The sequence below is a fragment of the Anabas testudineus genome, chromosome 5 (genome assembly GCF_900324465.2).
Source record: "Anabas testudineus chromosome 5, fAnaTes1.2, whole genome shotgun sequence".
NCBI lineage: Eukaryota > Metazoa > Chordata > Actinopteri > Anabantiformes > Anabantidae > Anabas > Anabas testudineus.
The window spans coordinates 10,974,401-10,992,922 of NC_046614.1; the positions used below are offsets into that span (position 1 = coordinate 10,974,401).

At 38.7% G+C, this 18,522-nt stretch overlaps 3 protein-coding genes across 3 annotated transcripts; 2 read left to right on the top strand and 1 right to left on the bottom strand.

Moving 5' to 3' along the window:
- Window positions 1–1,193: 1,193 nt before the first annotated feature.
- LOC113154860 (signaling threshold-regulating transmembrane adapter 1) lies at window positions 1,194–4,550 on the bottom strand. Its single transcript, XM_026349266.1, has 6 exons — window positions 4,428–4,550; window positions 2,163–2,279; window positions 2,039–2,072; window positions 1,863–1,924; window positions 1,691–1,782; window positions 1,194–1,556 (listed from the first exon to the last, which is right to left on the bottom strand). The coding sequence occupies exons 1-6, from the start codon at window positions 4,453–4,455 to the stop codon at window positions 1,308–1,310; spliced, it is 582 nt and encodes a 193-aa protein (XP_026205051.1). The 5' UTR covers window positions 4,456–4,550; the 3' UTR covers window positions 1,194–1,307.
- Window positions 4,551–7,157: 2,607 nt separating this feature from the next.
- Window positions 7,158–11,734, top strand: LOC113154859 (translocon-associated protein subunit alpha-like). The gene is made up of 9 exons (XM_026349265.1): window positions 7,158–7,320; window positions 8,031–8,149; window positions 8,240–8,333; window positions 8,537–8,664; window positions 9,148–9,282; window positions 9,690–9,766; window positions 10,298–10,376; window positions 10,640–10,733; window positions 10,871–11,734. The coding sequence occupies exons 1-9, from the start codon at window positions 7,251–7,253 to the stop codon at window positions 10,933–10,935; spliced, it is 861 nt and encodes a 286-aa protein (XP_026205050.1). The 5' UTR covers window positions 7,158–7,250; the 3' UTR covers window positions 10,936–11,734.
- A 1,134-nt stretch (window positions 11,735–12,868) lies between these two features.
- Window positions 12,869–15,733, top strand: LOC113154905 (neuritin-like). The gene is made up of 3 exons (XM_026349342.1): window positions 12,869–13,165; window positions 14,030–14,183; window positions 14,925–15,733. The coding sequence occupies exons 1-3, from the start codon at window positions 13,114–13,116 to the stop codon at window positions 15,160–15,162; spliced, it is 444 nt and encodes a 147-aa protein (XP_026205127.1). The 5' UTR covers window positions 12,869–13,113; the 3' UTR covers window positions 15,163–15,733.
- Window positions 15,734–18,522: the final 2,789 nt, after the last annotated feature.

Below are 18,522 nucleotides of genomic sequence, written 5' to 3' on the forward strand. Positions count from 1 at the left end.
TTCCTGTTTTTTTTTTTTTTTTTTTTTTTTGCCTCCTCAATAGTGAAGTGAGATTAAAGGTGTTCAAAGGTGTTTATATATATATACAATTTTTTTTTACCTCAAAAAGAATGAATGAATTTAAACCTTCTTATGCTTGGTTTTACTGAAGAGATAACCTATCAATCAATTACATCAAATATATCTTTATTAACATAAAAGTCCACTGCCTGTATCTCAAGAACCACAATTGATGCATGTCTTTCCACATGTTTTACTCATTTAATAAAGGCAAAAGCCATTAAAAGGCGGCAAGTTGTCACTTCCATCATTCAATAAACTTGAAATGGAACAACAAAGAACACAACAAAATTACCTTTCTCCCAGTAACTGTATAACAATAGCCTATATTTTGATTTTATCAGGAGAACAAAAAGCAAAAAGGATTGTTTAAACAGACTCACATTAAAGAATGAATGTTAGGCACATCTGTGCATTTTTTCCTTTTATTATTGGGGGACAGATTCGAACTAGTCTCCTCGTTTTGTATGTGTGGATTTTGGTTTTCAGTTTGCACCCCAATCCACCCTTTTTTGGCTTTGGTTGCATTCACTGTTCTGTGCATTTCCTTTGTACATGTTAAACAACGAGTGAGGCATTTTGTAAGTTTAATAGACATGCACGTCTAAACTGGAGTACAAGTGGTTTTTCGATATGTCATAATGAAGACTAACAAAGTTCAGTTCAATTAAAAGTTGTTTTTTTTCTCAGTAACCATTTTTTTTAAGTCAAATCTGGTCAGTGATTTGATTGGTTCAGATGTTAACACATGGGAATTTAGTGACATTTATCAACTGAACCTAAATAAACATTAAAGTAATAACATGGCTAAACATGCCAAACACCTCTAACTTAGCAAAGAGTTAGATAGTCAGCAATCTTTGACATCACTGTGCAAAATTATATATGAGCAAAGTTTGACACTCTCATTTAAGGAAGGTGGAAACCTTCACCTTAAATAAGTTTGATGATTGAATAAGAAATTATTATGTTTGTGATGCGCTTTAACAGAAACATTAACTGAAAACATTTTGATTTGAGGAACATGACAAAAGAAGAAAATGTCTGATATTTAGCTAAAGTTGCATGTTCTCCTCAAAAAAATGTGCCATTAAATGAGTTTTGCATGAGAGAAAAAAAAGAAATAGTGCAAAAGTGTTTGTCATATTTAATGTGATGTAAAACAATGCCATCCTGTGGCAGTAGGTCAAGTTGCAAAAAGAAAACGTATTTATCTCAGCTTCTCAGTATCAGCAGCCAAGCGGCTCTCAGAGATGGTTGGCGTAGTCCTCTCCATTGTCTGCAGTGTCCACAGTTTTGGTGCGTTGAGTTTGCACAGAAGCGTACAAATCAGACATGGTGGAGACTGCATCTGTGTTGCCCTCATCCACCTTCTCTGACACCGATGGCTCCTCTAACTGAACTACATCTGAGTACTGTATCTGTGGAGAGCTGCGGCCAGACTGTGGCCTGGGAGGTTTCAGAGTCAGGTTGGCGTAGCAGTCCTGAGTTTTGGACTGGAAGGAGAAACAAAGGCCAAACATACGGTATTCATAAATACAGTTATCCAGTTTGAAATAATCCAGTGAATAAACATCAGATGTACTGTAGATAGAAAATGTGGTTCTATAGTGAAGGACTCCGTCTTTACCTGTGAGCTAGAACTGACCCTGTGTTGCTCCCTCAGAGATGAGGAGCTGCGTGGTAAGTGTTGAGGATCAGCTTCTGTGAGCAAAGTCAGGCCTGTAGAAAACAACATCACACTGTGAACTCACACAGTTGTGTAATGGCATGAAAAGACACTCATGTACTTGTCCACTTACTTGTTTGCATGTAGCTTATGTTTCCATAGATGGGGTTTTCTTCCATCTGTCTTGAGCCCTGACTTTAATTTCATATAAAGAACATAACAATAAAGCATTTTCAATTTTCAGGATGTACAAAAAAATGCAGACTATCTTTAAAGGGAACATAATTTGCATTTTCACGGGCTACATACCTTCGTCTCATCCTTGGTGGACACCTCCCTTTTCCTGTTACAGTAAAGGATAATATATTCAGCAATTTAAGTACAGAAAATGTATTAGTTTTTACTGGAATTTTAAATGGGAGTCTGTAATTACCTGAGCAATATTTTGATACACAGCAAAAGATATTACAAGTGAGTGAAAGGATCAGCATAGCACTGATAATCCAGAATAGTGCTGCAGGGCTTAATGGCGGACACAAAAAGTTCCATCCTAGAGAAAGACAGAGGAAAAGCTATATTTATAATGAATCATTTATAATGATTAATTATAATTACATATTGGACTATGAGTGGTTTCCAAACTAAGCAAAATAGTTACTTGTGTTGCTGCAGTGCTTTAATGACCTTAATCTTTACTTTTGCTTCAAACCTTTATTAGACTTGACAGCAAATACTAAAATCCAATAGGAAATCAATCAGATACCGATCATTAAATCATGTATTTATCCTTTATTTACGTCAGCATATTCTGTGCAATATATGTCAACACACAGCTCATGTAGTCAAATCATTCAAACACATTTTCCTACGTTCAATTCGGAGTCACACGTGAACATGCAAACACGTATGTACCTGCTAGAGGCAATAAAGTAAATCATGGAAAAAAAGCACAGTACCACTTTCTTCAGTGCCTCTGTTCAGTAGTCACCAGTGAAAATGTGGTTTTAGTGAGAAGCTGCATACATGCATGCATGTGTGAATTGTTTGATTGCTCAGTACATTAGGTGTTTGTTGCAAGAGTACATGCTCAGCAAAATTTGTTGGATTCATTTCCTACCTTACAACACATCTGCAAAACCTGGTTTCAGTCCAACATGCAGTACACTTCACTAAACCTAAAGTCTACCATTTAACAGCTTAAAAAAAACACAGTTTGCATTGTTATAGCGCATCACAGGAAAAATGCATTGTGCAACATTTCATAGAAAATTCCCCCTGAATAAAGTTTGACGTTATGTATTTGCTATCTTGTGCGTGTGTCGTGTGAAAACATTTTTTTTTTAGGAGTAGATGTATACAACTAGTTGACCTTTTAAGCGTGCAGCCTCTTCAGAGATACTAACCACACAGAAATGGAATATAAAGAAAAGATTACGCAGCTGCAAATGTTTTATCTTTAAAAATGTTTGGGGTTCAAATAGGGCTTGTTTGACAAATACTGTCAGGCCACAGGTTTATTTCTTTTCAGTGGGTTCATATTTAATTTATTTACAGTTACTGCAAATGATATTTTACTAAACCAGTGTATGAGAACATGAAAACAGTGCAACAATGTGGAACTGGAAATACTACTTGAATTTACAGTCAACAGACTTATAAACTACCTGTTGGGCAGAGAGACAAAGGAAAAGAGCACAATGGAGCATTTAGCCGCAGAAGAGACAGATATCTCCTTCTGGAGTTGGTAGAAACCGGAAACAAAGCTCAAACTGAATACAGTAAGTACTGTACATTCAGTAGGTGGAAGGAAACACATGTCCAAACAAATGCAAACGTTCTCGGCTGTTTTGAACTGTGCAGAGTATAGTAGGCTTATCAAGGCTTTTCATGAGAACTGCTTCCTGCCGAGGTTAGAAGTGATGCTCTAAAAGTGGCATTTTACAAATGCAGTAAAGTTGCTGATTGTAAAACTAGACAATGAGTGGAAATGTGTTGCAGAGCTGATCATTACACACAGTTTTATCAACAGGTACGTTAAGAAAGATTTAAGCACTTTCCCACACTTAGCTGAGGACATACATACGGCAACTTGTCATCACGGAGGCCTTAGGTGCTCTATGCTGGCTAAGACGGTGAAATACTGACTGATAGCAGACGAGGACTCCAGCACCTCATTTCTTTATGAATATGATTATTTTACTTCTAAAACTCAGACATTACATTTTTACAAGTTCTACTTTATCATTCATTTTATATGTCCCACTTCTCAGCATTAGAATGATCTCATGGAATAATAAGTCCTTATGGTGACACGTGAATTAAAGTCTTAAAGTTTAGTCAACACAACATATCTGATTTCTTCTTAAGTTGAAATGTTTCATCCAAGTAGCTTTTTTATTCTGACTCAAAACAACCTGCAGACAACCTCACCTAGATGACTAACTAGATGACCAACATTTATTAAAATGTCTTTAGTCAAAAGCTTGGAACTGATTCTCCTCCATCATTTCAGTATAAATCTAGTGCGGAGAACAAGCTCCTAGCTGTTCCAGCTGCAGCTCTTGGACCAATGCCGAACATCTTGGTCACTGACATTTAAAAAGCAAATTATCCTTTACATCTCACATCCACTCATACATCAAAAGTTAACATTTGACAGTTCACATTTAAATGACATTTTCAATATCTTCAGACTTACCCCCCGTCCCATTGCAACAATTCGCCATGGCAATAAAGCTTTCAGCTCTCTCTCTCTCTCTCTGTGTCTGTCTGTCGTACTAGACAGTGTCTGTGATAAACAAGAATGTCTGTGGAGTGTTTATCTTGCACAGTGTGATACTATTCAGAAGAAGGAAAGAGGGCTGCTAACGCATTACAGGATGTGTGCTTTTGCAGAAACCACAAACTCTTTTTTTAAAGAAAAAAAAAGCATCAAGTAATGAACCTGTGATTATATTAAGGAATGTGGGCACAGAGACAAGTTTTAGAAAGATAAAACAAACGTCTTTAAATAGAAACCTGGCTTCAACATAAAAATATAAAGTAATACATTGATTCATCTAAATGCAATGACACATGTTCCATTATCTCAGTGACAACTAAAACTAAGATTAACTAATATGTGTGAATCGCATTATAAATATAACACCTACAGCAAGATGGTGTTATTTTTAGTTGTTTATGATTGCCTCATAGAAACTAGTCTCTATAACAGAACCTGTGCTTTTAATACACTTTAAATTAAACTTTGAAACTGACATGTTAATGAATATGCTTACATGCAAGCTAGTCACGTAGCATAGAATAGAATAGAATAGAATGAATAGAATGCCTTTTTATTGTCACTGTGCACATATACAATTAAATTATAGACATGTACAATGAGATTAAAAGCATCTTGCTGTTGGTGCAAACATTTTTAAATATAACATAAATAACAATAATAACAATAGCAGCAGGGGGTGCAAGTCAAATGAGGTAGGGTACACAAAAAAAAGGTAACACTCATATATAGCATAGCATGGACTTGTACCTGTACCTTTATGTACCCGTACAAAAACTCAGCAAACAATGAATACGTGCGTTTATGACAATGTGATCAAATATGCAGCATAAATATTCAGTCTGCCTGTCTGTGATGATTTGGATTCCTCTGCAGCGTTGAACGGCATGATTTTCAACAACTCTTCACAAATTTCCTGAAGCTTGCAGGCTGGAGACCAAACAAATCTGTATGAGGACATTAATAAAAGTGCAGCTGAGCAGGAGCAGACATCACCTCTCAGCTGTTTGAACATTACAGCTGTAGGTGAGAAAGGTTACAGAGGCGGCCAACCACACAAGCTACCATGTTTCCACTGCGCATAATTGACATTAGGGACATTTTACATTTACATTTTAAATGTTTACTTGATTATCAACTACAAAATGTGGAAACATGGGTTCTTTCTTCACACTACTGCTGATTTACCTAATATTTCTATTTTAGTTTCATGGTTAATTAAAATATTCTCTTCCTGCCTGATGTGTGAGCTACTAAAGGTCAAGTCCTGTCCACCTCCTAATTTATTTAATCAGATCCTCTTTTCTTATTAGCACATATTTAAACTGCATTGTGGACAGGTTATCCCTTTAAGGCACTAAGGGTTCAGGGTTCAGTGTCTTGTCTAGGGACACTTGTTTTCTGAGTATGTGGCTGGGAATGGGGAATCGAACCACCAACCCTGGGGTTTGTAGATGACTGCCCTGCCTACGGATCCACAGTTGCCCTTATTTGAGTGTTTTTAGTGTGTTACTCGCTCCTGCTTGATATTGCCTGTGTGAGGCCAGGACCACTATTGTGAGCCCCTAGAATATTTTTTAAAACCCTGTTAGAGATCAAATAAATAATCAGAGAAATATGAAGCTACATTTCTTCACACTCAGGTCAGTGGCAGCAGGCTCACACATCACTACAGCAAAACGCTGCTGCACTATATCATTATTATTATTATTATTAGTAGTAGTAGTAGTAGTAGTAGTAGTAGTAGTAATAGTAGTGCTCTTTGGAAATGTCTTTCTTCTCTTCTGGTTTGGCAGCAGAGAGTTTACCTAGTGTTTCCTCTATGTGCAGCTGCCTACGCAGTTCATCTTGCTACAGCAACGTGGACACCACCCTGAAAAAATGACTTCTTGAACCAGGGATATTTTCATCTTGAGGCTTAAACACATTGAACTGGCGCAATTGGGCTACAGCGACATCTTGAGGCCTTGTGGTCTGTCCACATGCTTCACTGTTTTCATTTTCTTTCTCATAATTTGAGATATGAATTCATGTGCTCACTGTCTGGGGACAGATATACATGCTTCTACGTCTTCTTCACTTCTATGTAAAGTATGTATTCGTGACCAGTGTGAAGCAATGTTTAGAGCATGAAAAACCTTTTTTATAGTTTATTGCTCGTGTTTCTGCAGGAGAGTTGTATTTAGAAATTATATATTTAAAGTATTATACAAGTTCTGTACTCTAAAATTAAAATGTAATTTATTACAGAGGCATTAACATGTTTCCACTTCCGTGCACTGCGCCTTAAATTGGCAAAATGAAATGAAATAAAATAAAATAAAGCAGTGCACATACTGTAGTTTCTCTGCTCTTTTACTTTTACTACACCTCCTGTCGGGTGGAGGTATCGAGGTGGCTGCAGTCTGCGCCCTGACCACTAGATGTCACTAAATCCCACACACTTCCCCTTTAATAGTGTGTTATTCATTAGAGTTTCACTGTTGTTGAAGAAGTTGAGTGCGCAACATAGTGTTGAACAAAGCTCTCACACATTTAGTGAAATAAAAAAAAAAAAAATTTCTAACCCTTTCAATGTGCAACACAGCCCTCCGGACCGGAGCCCTGACCGAGGCGGACCTCTCCACTCCCCCACAGCGGGCGGGTCTAACTCCTCGATCCCGCCTCCTGCCCCCGCTGCTGTCCTCTCCTCTGCTGAACGCTGATGTGTTGTTAACTTCAGCCTACAACTCCGCTAAAATGTTCAATTCGGGATCCAAACTGTTGCTGCTTTTTCTCCTGGCCTTCCCCTGTGGACTGATGTCCATCGGTAAGTGCGCCTCTTTCCTGCGTTGGATGGAGACCGTGCGTCTTCACTTCGGCAACAGCTGCAAACTTTGACTCAGCTCTCAACGCATTGACGTGGCACCGTCCCGCAGCTGCACACAGGGGGCTCCGTGCCTCTAACCCCCACTTTACCGACAGGAATAAATGAATCTTTGATCCATAATTGTATCAGAGTAGTAAGAAAGTTGTAGCTGATTTGATCAAAGTCCTGAACAGGCTGTGGATGCAGCGGCAGGAATCTGCTCCCTCATGCTGGGACACGTCACCATAGATAAGATGGTAACTTGTTTGGGTTTGTTGTTTCACATAGGCTGTTTTATTTAGGCTGTTGGTTAATGTGGATCTTTATTGCTCTAATGTTATTTTATTAAACTGGCAACAACCTTACTACTTTATGTGCTGACTGGGAAAATATCTGGCAACAATGAGAATGAATCAGCTGTTACAGGAACTACTGTACAACATTTAGAGAGTTGTAAAGACTGAATCAAAACTTTAGATTGATATAGTGGTGAGATTTTATGTGCCACATTTCTGTGACCACGTTCGCTCACCTGCAGCAGCATTGTTACCCACATACTGTATTGGGTCGACATAAGTGTGGACGTGCACTTCTACAGAAGAGAGATCTACGTCCAACACACATCCTGCCCTCACTCATATACACCGCTGCGTCTTTGCTCACCTTTGCAGGCCATGTTTCTGCAAACTCGGACTCTGCTGAGGACATTGCTGAGGATTCTGATGCTGCCGTAGATGAGGAGGAAGACGACGAAGAGGTGCTTGCTGAGGAAGATCACACACAAACCTCGGTATGTTACATAGCTTGTGCCATTTAACCCCAGCTTTTTACATGCAGGTGGTAAAGTTACAGTACTTTGTCATGTTGGGTTCATTCTCAGGACGGAGACGAAGATGAATCGGATGAAGCTGCTGATAAACTCATAACTTCTCACCCCGATGCCGACACAACCATAATCTTCATGACAGGAGAAGGTTGGCTTGCTTTTTTTTAATAGGTTTTCATTCATTGAAAGTGTTTTTACTCACTGCTAAAATTGGAAAGGGAAGAAATTAAAATGAAGCCAGCCTGATTTTGTTTTATAGGATGACAAATGTGGTTTAAAATAGTAAAGTAACACGTAACTCATGCTCATTTATCTGTATTTAAAATGTGTTTGTACCCATTATAAATTTAGAGTTTCCTGCCAATGAAATCGTGAGGTTCCTGGTGGGTTTCACCAACAAGGGAAGTCAGGACTTCACCATTCAGTCGCTGGAGGCGTCTTTCCGCTACCCCCAAGATTTCCAGTTCTACATTCAGAATGTGAGTTAGACCTGAAATAAAACCGGCAGCAAACATTTTGCAAAGCATTTTGACTTTTTTAGAGTTGGATAGATCACAGAGTAACTGATCATTTATAGATTTATTCACTATTGTATACCTGCCTGATTATTCCCATGGGATGATGCACAGTATGCTAATAATGTTTTTAGAGTGTGGACTGTGGTTTAATAACGTTATTGTTCATTTGTTTCTAAATGTTAGAAAAAAGCTTACAAAATATGTTTGTCTATAATTGCACACAGGCTATTATTCATTTAAATTTAGGCCATGGATTTCTAGCCTTTCCACAACAATGTGTGTACAGTATGAAAGGTATTTGTGAGAATATATTTGTCCAGAAAAGAACAGAACACAGGAGCAGGATTTGCTTTCTGCCCTGCAGCCGAACAAAATAAATACTACTGTAAATAATTGCTGTGTCATAGTTTAATAGTGCTTTATTAATGATGTATGTGTTTGCAGTTCACAGCTCTGCCTCTGAACACTGTAGTGCAGCCCCAGGCTCAGGCCTCCTTCGAGTACTCCTTCATCCCAGCTCAGCCTATGGCTGGCCGTCCGTTCGGCCTTGTTATTCTCCTCAGCTATCTTGACACTGAGGTAGGGAAGCTTTCCATTATTTAAGAGGAAGACGTTTGTGGCGATGTTGCTTGCCTCTGCAGGTCAGCACAGGCTGACGTTTTTTAGACAAAAGATGTCGTGTGTGTTGGTGTTAAAACAATGATTTCTAAGATGCATCACAGTAGGATTTCTATCACATATTTGGATGATTTGTGTTAAGAAGTCAGAGTCAGCAAAGCAGTTTTAAATAAATGACACTACTGGTGGTTGTTTTCTGCCTGCTGAGCTTTGACTGCTTTTTTTATTCTATTAACAAACAATGTCATAAATGCTGAATCATATTGTCAATATGACTTTTAAGGAGCAGCTCTTAAAACTTAAAACCTAAAAAAGTTTAAGGTGTAATTAAATATTTGCTCACTTGTCATTTGCAAAATTTTCTTCAGGGCAACATTTTCCAGACGGCCATTTACAACCAGACTGTCACCATCACGGAGAAAGAAGAGGGACTGGACGGAGAAACGTAAGAATTTCTTCTACTGGGTTTCAAGTACAAGTCACAGTGATGCATCAAAACGACTAAATCAGGGACATATTAAACATCATTTGGCATCTCGGTTCTCTCAAAATAATGTGTAAATTGAATTATTATTTAACGATGGGCTTCATAATACTAGCTCTCCCAGATTATTGCAGCACATGTAAGAACCTGCAAAGGTGTGAAATTGGCACAGCACAGTTGTCAGAATTGTGCTGCTGGTGCAAGATGCAGGAGCTGTCACCAGCAAATTAGCCAAGCACAAATGAAAACGCTGCAGTTAGAGAACTCGTTCTGTGTCGCAAAATTAGACATTTTGTTGTCGCAATTAGCTTCAGTGGTCACTTATCCCTTCACTTTTTTCACCAATAGAATTAGCATCAACATTTAAACATATTTACACTCACGTATCCATGAATTACTCATTAATGTGATATGTTATACAACACAAATGAATAGTGGAGCTCCTCTGGTGATTTCTGTTCACAGACATATTCTCTTGTTTTTCTCCTTCAGGATGTTCATGTACATCTTCCTCGGTGGACTCGTCGCCCTGATGCTCTTTGGAGTGTACCAGGCTCTGGAGTCGAGGACAGTACGTGTTTGTCCTGTCTTATCTTATATAGATGTGCCTGCTTGAACTATACATGAATTTAGGACATGAAATAAGGTTTTTCATCTGATTTACCAGATCAGATAACAGGAAAAGATTTAGGTGTGAAGTCAAGCATGGTGAAAAAAAGTGTCATCCAGTCTCTGTTCTATAAATCTGGTCCTCTAACAGGGATACAGCGACAGTGAAGAAGGCTAACGGATAAAACTGAGAAGTGTTCTTGTCTTTGAACCTGTGTTTTGCAGAAAAAGAGACTCCCAGTGAAAATAGAGAAGGGCACTGGTGGGATACACGATGTGGACATCAGCTGGATTCCTCAGGAGACTCTCAACGTCATGAGTATGTTTGTTTATTTTACGACACAAGTACAAATTATTAGCAGTAATTTGTATCACTATCCAATCTCTTCATATCTTAAAGGTTATTTAAATAAATGAAGCAACACAATTAGCTGATCTTTACATCCTGTCTTACAGACAAGGCTTCCCCTAAAACATCTCCACGGAAACGAACCAAGAGGGCAGCTGGTGTAGATCAATAAAGCAGTCCGTCTCCGACCGTCATCATCATACTGTCCATCAAGCTTTCAAAGCTCATTTCCACACTGTAGTCACCCATTCCCATTCACAGTGGATCCACATTTGTGAAATCAAATTTCCAGCACAGCGATGTGTTTTAAGATGTTTCCATGGATCTCGTCCCAGTCTGGTGTTCCTGCTGGTAACACAACTAGAGAGCATCGTGGACTCTACTGCTCTGCTTAGAGCCGTAAACACAAACACGACTGGACTGTAGTTAATTTTAAAGGGATTTTTTTTAATCAGTATGTGTTTGAATGTTGATAAAAGGTAAACCATTAAGTCATTGGATGTTTTTTTAGGTGAAATGGGGAAATGCAGCACAAACCGGACTCCGGAGAGTTGAATCCATCCTTATGAATGCTGTGAAGTCATGAAAATTTGAAGCCTTGCTGTTATCACTGTTACTATAAAATGGATTTTATGACTTCAAATCATTCATATTTCCTTCTCTAACACGTTAACCCCACTGTGCTTTATCTACAGTACGTGTTTACCTCTGTTTTTAACATCAAGTCACGTAGAGCATTTTTGTCACACGTGATTTTTGTTTAACAGTCGGGCAATGGCAGCTGCAACTACAACAAACATTAACAGTGTTCTCTGGAGGTTTTCACAGGTTAATTGACCTGTTTTATCATCTGGTTGTTGTTGGTTAGTGGAGCATTTCAAACTCAAGTGTTAATTGTGCAGTCTTTCAGATTGCATGTGCTATTTGTGATAAAACACGTTTTGGAAAATAAACAACGGCTGAACAAGGTGTATTTTCTCTCATTAGTTGCTGTCTTACAAATGTAGTCCGATTTATTTTGTTGTAAAATGTTTTTAACAGTGAACTTTTGATAACACTTACGTTATTAATAATCCCCCACATTTTATTTGTTCAACATTTCTCTCAAGAAACATTGAGCACAGTTTCTAATACTTACATGACTGCATATCAACATTCAGTGATTGAGGTGAAGAAAGCAGTCCTGCCAGGAAGAATGGGCTAAAATTCCTCCTGAAGGATGTGCAGGTCTGATCCACAGCTACAGGAAGCACCTGGCTGAGGTTGCTACTGCAAAGGGAGATCAACTAGTAATTGTTTCCAAGGGTTCACATAGTTTTTCCACTTGCATTGTGAGGTTTTTCTAGTTGTTCTTAATAAAGACATGAAAGATCAGATTCTTTATGCTATACTGTTACATTATATTTGTTATTAGTCTTCACTTAGATGATGATCAGATCACATTTTATGGAAAAGGTTCACTTACTTTTTGTTGCCACTGAACTCAACTAAAACAACTACAGACTTTTAGGATCTTTATAATTTTTAGTGAAAAATTATATATTCCAGGTGTCTCCAGGAAATAAGAAAATAATGCAGCTGTAAAATAAATTATTTTATTTTATTGAGTTGTTCTTAGTCATTACTGTGTAATCATCATCACAAGTATCTAAGTTTGTCTTTACATCACTGTGTTTGACTAACAATGTGCAGGTTAGAGTCTACTATAACCTTGAAGTCAATCATGGTCTAAAGTGCCACAGAAGTGTGACTTGTGTGAGACTTTTTTTTTTCAATATTTCTATATTAATACACAAACTGAATTTTGAATAATTATACATATTTAACAATATTAAACCAGTAAAAAAAAAATCCCAAATGATTTAAATATCATTGTGTTGAAACATGCCAGAAGCGGATATTTCCACTGAAAGCATCAGCAGCAGGTTTGTAATGTATATAAGTCTAATATGGAGATCCTGTAAGGAGACAACAACATCTCTCCAGTGTTCGTGCCCACTGTGTGTTTTGTGTTTTGTGTTTTGTGAGTGTTGCAGGTGGGTTGGACGGAGGTTCCTGCTCGGGGAGGTGCGCGCTGTCCGGGACTGAGGGGGGAAGATGATCTCAGCGCACGCCGGGGGGCAGGTAACGTCAGCAGTGGACCGGAGCAGGGAAAGACTGTGAACACACACACACACACACACACACACACCCACCAAGTGTTTATCGCCGCTTTATCGCTGATACACACCGACACTCGTTAAAGATGGGAAGCTAATCAGCTCCGAGTGACTCAGCGCCGCTTTTCGTGCCGATCCATGAGCGACTCGGCAGCATCCCGCGCCCTCCGCTTGGCTTGAAATGGGATGATATGGGATTTTTCATGTCGACGAAGATCGGAGGGAGTCTTGCATTTGCCTTGGGTAAGATACATCAAGCTCCTCCGTGGTTGTATCTAGGCTCAGGGACACTTCGGACGGGCTGACAGCCTTACATGGTTTTATCCCCCTGCATCAGAAATGGGACTGCTCACACTGAAATCTTTATTTATCTCCATCACTGTTGGATGGAGGTTATGAGATCTGCACCGTGGCCAACTGCTTTAGTGCACCCATAGAGGACAGGGGTGTCTCTACTTAAAGGCTTGACAGGCGTGTAAAGAAACACACTTCAGCATTATTCTGTTAAATTCCACTTTTCCTAATATGTAATGCTATAGAGGCTGTTTGACTTTGCCCTCTTACTGAATGTTGCATTATCGACATGTTTTATTTAAATTGCAAATGGCATTGTATCCCACATAAAAGTAATGGATTGGCTACAGTGGTCAGGACTATTCTCTGTGGTAACATCTGCCTCAGAGCCTGCCGCCCACTGACTTCTATCCAAAGTGAAGCTCAGATGTCAGGACTGCAAAATGTTGGCATTTTCACATTAAGAGCGATGTTAGAAACGTGCTAATTATATGTAAGAATCTATTAGTTCATAGAATTTGAATAAAAAATAAGTTTAAAACAAAAGTTACATGAAGCTGCTATTGATAGTGAGGAAATAGTAGAGGAAGAGAAACCAGATTTCACACAGGAAGAATACCAAATGGCCTGACATCCCAAGTCTAGTGAATGATTTTTTTTATGGAAAGAACAGAGGCATGTGATAACTTTGATTGTGCAACTTCTGTGGTGCTGATTAAAGTTTAAAACACGCCTGTTTGAAGGAAACGCTGCAGTTCGCCACGAACCAAGCGTCGCAAATCAGTTGAACAGTGTCTTGTGTGTGTTTTGCAGTGTTCCTGTCCCTCACGGTGTCAGGAGACTTTACAGATGTAAAGTGTGAGAACATTTATAAGGACTTTTCTGACTGTGTTCTGGAGCTGGGAGAGAGTATGGACAACTATCAGGAGAACGTGACCAGTGAAAGGGGAGTGGCGGCAGTGTGCAGGTGAGAATATCTTTACCCACGAGGATGTGTGAACAGCTTGAGGCACACTAGACATCTCTGTAACCAATGCCAAACTGAGTCTGTAGCTTTTCATTTGAAACAGGTACTGCTGATTAATGCACTGTAACTAGAGAATTGAAGAACTAAAGGATAAACTTGTTGTGATGGGTTGGAATAAAAAGCTCCAGTCAAACCCACTGATCTGTACCACTGTGCACAAAATTGGCTTTCAACTCAATTAGCCTAGTACATAATAGTCCACGATTGAGTGGAATAACATAAACAGATAGGGTGACGTGCTTCTCCTAATAAATTACTGGAGAGAAAAAAGAGCAGATGCCATAATCTCAGAGGGAGAATGGAGAAATGAATGGTGCTGAGACACTGAGCCGTCGTACTAAATAATTTATGACTTTGCTGCAGCAGTAATGAAATTCTGGGGACGTTTTTTGTCATTGTTACTGCACGCACCCTACACCCCTAGCCCAGTATGAAGACAAAGATTTACACACAAGCCTTCTGTTAAAAATTGCCCACTTGCAATATTATCTGTGATATTGTTTCATTCTCTGATGCAGTTGCCATGGTAATTAAAGCTCAGTTTGACTTTCTTGAGGCCACCATCTGAGTGATAGATTATTGGCAACCAAATTAATCCACGACAGCCAGTGCATATCTGCATGCGTTTCTGAGTGAAATGGCAGCTGCAACATTGATCTGGTGATCCTTTGTTTGCCACAGTCACTGGGAAGCTTTCCACACATGTGCCCTCACAGCGCTGTCCGACTGTCAGGAGGAAGTTAGCACCATCTGGGAGACGCTGAGGCAGGACTCCAGGAAGATGCGCTTCCAGGGAAGTCTGTTCGACCTGTGCAGCCCCAGCTCTTCACCTAGCATGAGTTCACCTCTCGTTGCCCTTACCCTGTCACTGATGGTGATCTTGACTGGGCCCAACTGGTCCTCTATACAGATGGGGTAAGGTAGGTGTGAGGAGAGCCTCCGATTCCCCAGGGTTCAGTCCTCCAGGGTGCAAACTTAAAGCCAAGGATTTAAGAGGGACAAATGTTTTAATGGGGATTATTTTGGACCAGCCACAGATGCCTGTGGCAAGTCAATCAATATTTGCTGCGATGACTAATTTGAAATCCTCTCAAATACTCCAGCTTGATCTTCCCTTAGAAACTTATGTAGTAGTGGAGGTTACATTTCTGCCAGCCTATCAGTCCAGGCAGACTGAAGCAAACACTCCATATTCTAGGAATTTCAAATACGTGTGACCGGAGTCGGGCCATCAACATATGAGGGGTGGACACAACATCATGAAGGCTTGAATAACCTGTAAAATGCACAACAGTCCTGCAAAGAGTACTGTATTTGTAAAGATCAAAATGCTTGAGTTATAAACTCTGAGGTCATTCTGTGAGGTTGTACTGGTTTTCATCAGATTATAAGACAGTGATGTCTTCCTGATATTGTGTCCACTCACTGTTTTGGGAGTTAGCTGTATGCACAATAGAAACCTATCACTGGCAGCCCATTAGCTTAGCTCTGCACATGGCTCCTGTGGCACATAACTCACATAAAATTATCATCATTTAAAATGTGCTAATCAAATACAGGTAATAAATAAATGAATATAATTCATATAATATAATATAATTAATTTAATACAGGTAATAAATAAATGAATATAATTCATATAATAAAATGTAATTAATTTAATTGAACTTCAGAGGCTCTACTTCTACCTTTGACCTAACTAGATGAGCTGTTTTCCTGTTTCCTGCTTTATGTTAAGCTAAGCTAAGCGGTTGCTGGCTGCTTCATATTTCATGTGCAGACATCAGAGCTTAAGTCTCTGCAGGAAGGCAAATAAGTAATTTAACAAAATGTGGAACTGATCCTTTAAGTAAGAGCTGCGGCATATGTTCAGCAAAACACGGTATTTAATCTGTTGTGAATTTTTATAAAAATGGGCAGGGTTTCACATTGTAATAGGTTATTACATTATGAATTAAATTAAACGACAATGGAGAAACTAAGATTCATTATAGGTGAAATGCCCCTTTAACCTGTTTTAAATTGGAGGTGACAATCAAACCACTTGTATAAAACGTCAGACCCCGTACTCATGCCCGATCTTCAAACTTCTGAACTGTTGATGTTCGTGTAAACAGAGAATCTGAAGTGTGAATGTTCAGCGTTGTTTCACATCATTGCGTGAAAGTGCTCACCTGTAGTAAATACAATACACCTAGATGTTCACTGCACAGTACAGCAGAAACCACAGGGGAAAGGGTTTTACTACAGAGATGAGATTTTGAATCTGTATGAAAATGCAGCCAAAGGTATCCTGAAAATACCCCAAATAAAAACAGTTCACACATATTTAACTTTAAAGTTTATTTAACTTTAAATTTACTCTAATGAAGCCAAATTATATACAAAAGCAAAACTAATTGCTACTGTAATGCTAAACAATATCTTATTTTTGTAAAACATCCATACAGCTGCTTTTCTATTAACATTATATTAATTAAAGCTCTACTAATTAATGCACTGCGTAGTACAGATTTCCAAGTGTGCTGCTCCGTCGATCTATTTCATGCTTATAATTGTTCTAATTTAGTTTTTACACAAAAGACACAAAGTCAGCAGCAGCAACAAGAAGGAAAAGTACTGAAAAATCTCATGGACAAAAATAAGCTAATGAGTGCTACAGTTTGTAGCAGTATAATTGGCATCATTCCCACAGTTTGACTCATTTACATCCTATAAGAGACACTGCTAGATGTGATAGCACTTTAACCACTACCCATTAGTGTTCATGTTAAACTTCTCTCGCTAGAATGACGTTTTTAGTTTTTCTACAACAGTCACCGAGATTCAGAGCAAATTAAAAATCAACGAGCAATAGCATCAAATAGTTTTTGTTTTTCCAAGCACTTGCATATGTCCTTTAAAGCTAATGGTGCAAACAGGCATCATCAAAATACAGATGATTTCTGTGGTTCAGGATATTATCATCTCATTTAATCTCAAATGCATGACAAGTTTTTGTGTCAGTGCTGCAGACAATTTGACAGTGTTGATTTTACCTTGGATAAAGTATTTAGTGGTATTGATCTGTGCATGAAGTTAAGCTAGTTCCTCCGTGTATCAGCATCCTCTCTTATGCATAGTCATTACCCACCTCCCCCACTCTCACTACTTGAGCATGTTTGTTCTACTTGTTTCTATTTATTTCACATTTCAGTGGTAGCGTTACGTCATCCATTGTGTGTCTGGTGGTGCGAACTATAAAAAACACAACTCTGATGTCCTCAAAGCATGAGCAATATGTAAGGTCACATAAAAGAGGACTTTTATCCCTACTGAAGAAAGCATGAAAATTATTCTGTGAGATGAACCTTAAAGACTTAAAATGGAAGGAACTTCTGAATGTAAAAACAAGTTCAGTATCCAAGTGTTGTTTTTCTGTTTTGTTTTTTTCAGTTTACTGATAGAAAAGCACACTATTTACTAAGACTGTATAAAGCAATATATGGCAAAGTAATGTGTTTGTAATAATAAAGCACAATGTTTAAAATACAGTGTATGTGTGTGTCCATCACTTTCAGCTAAATGGTTGATAGGAAAGATCTGGAAACACAAACTGAGATAGTGAAGCATTTCATCAATGCAGTAAGTTGTCTGCTGTGCAACTCATTTACTCCAGAGTTTCTGTTTTTAGTCCTCCCTGAAGCAAAGTGTTGGTAATGAGTATCACACCCAGCATTTTTTTATTTAATTAGCAAGCTCCCATCTGCTCCTTTCCAACTGGACACTTCCAGCAGGGCCAGCAGTGGTGGGAGAAAATGAGGGATCAGGGCCCAGGGTGGAAAACCTTGGGAGAACTAATGACACGCTTGTGCTGTGAACCTCGTTAGAAAGCCCGTCTTTGGCATGTGAAGCATGATGGCCAATTATTTTCTTGCCCGCCTACGGTTTCCTGACTGAAATCTGTTTTTTTTTTTGTTTTTTCTTCTTGAACTGGTCATGTATGATTTTAAAATACTATATGCACAAAGGTATTTGCTTTGTAGCAAATGATGCTGCCTGGTGCCAACCCTGTACTAAAAGAAAATGCACAATTTGACTGTGATGTTTCGTCACTAGAAACAAGTCGGAGAATTTAATCACAACAAAAGACTTTTCTTAACAAAATTAAAGTCATGTTATGTTGTTCTTAACAAACCTAAAGTTATGTTAAGTATACAGAGAGAGTGTTGCATATGAAACCTTTCAGGGCAGCCACTGTGATTAACAATGATATACAGTGTAAGTTGACACTGCCTTC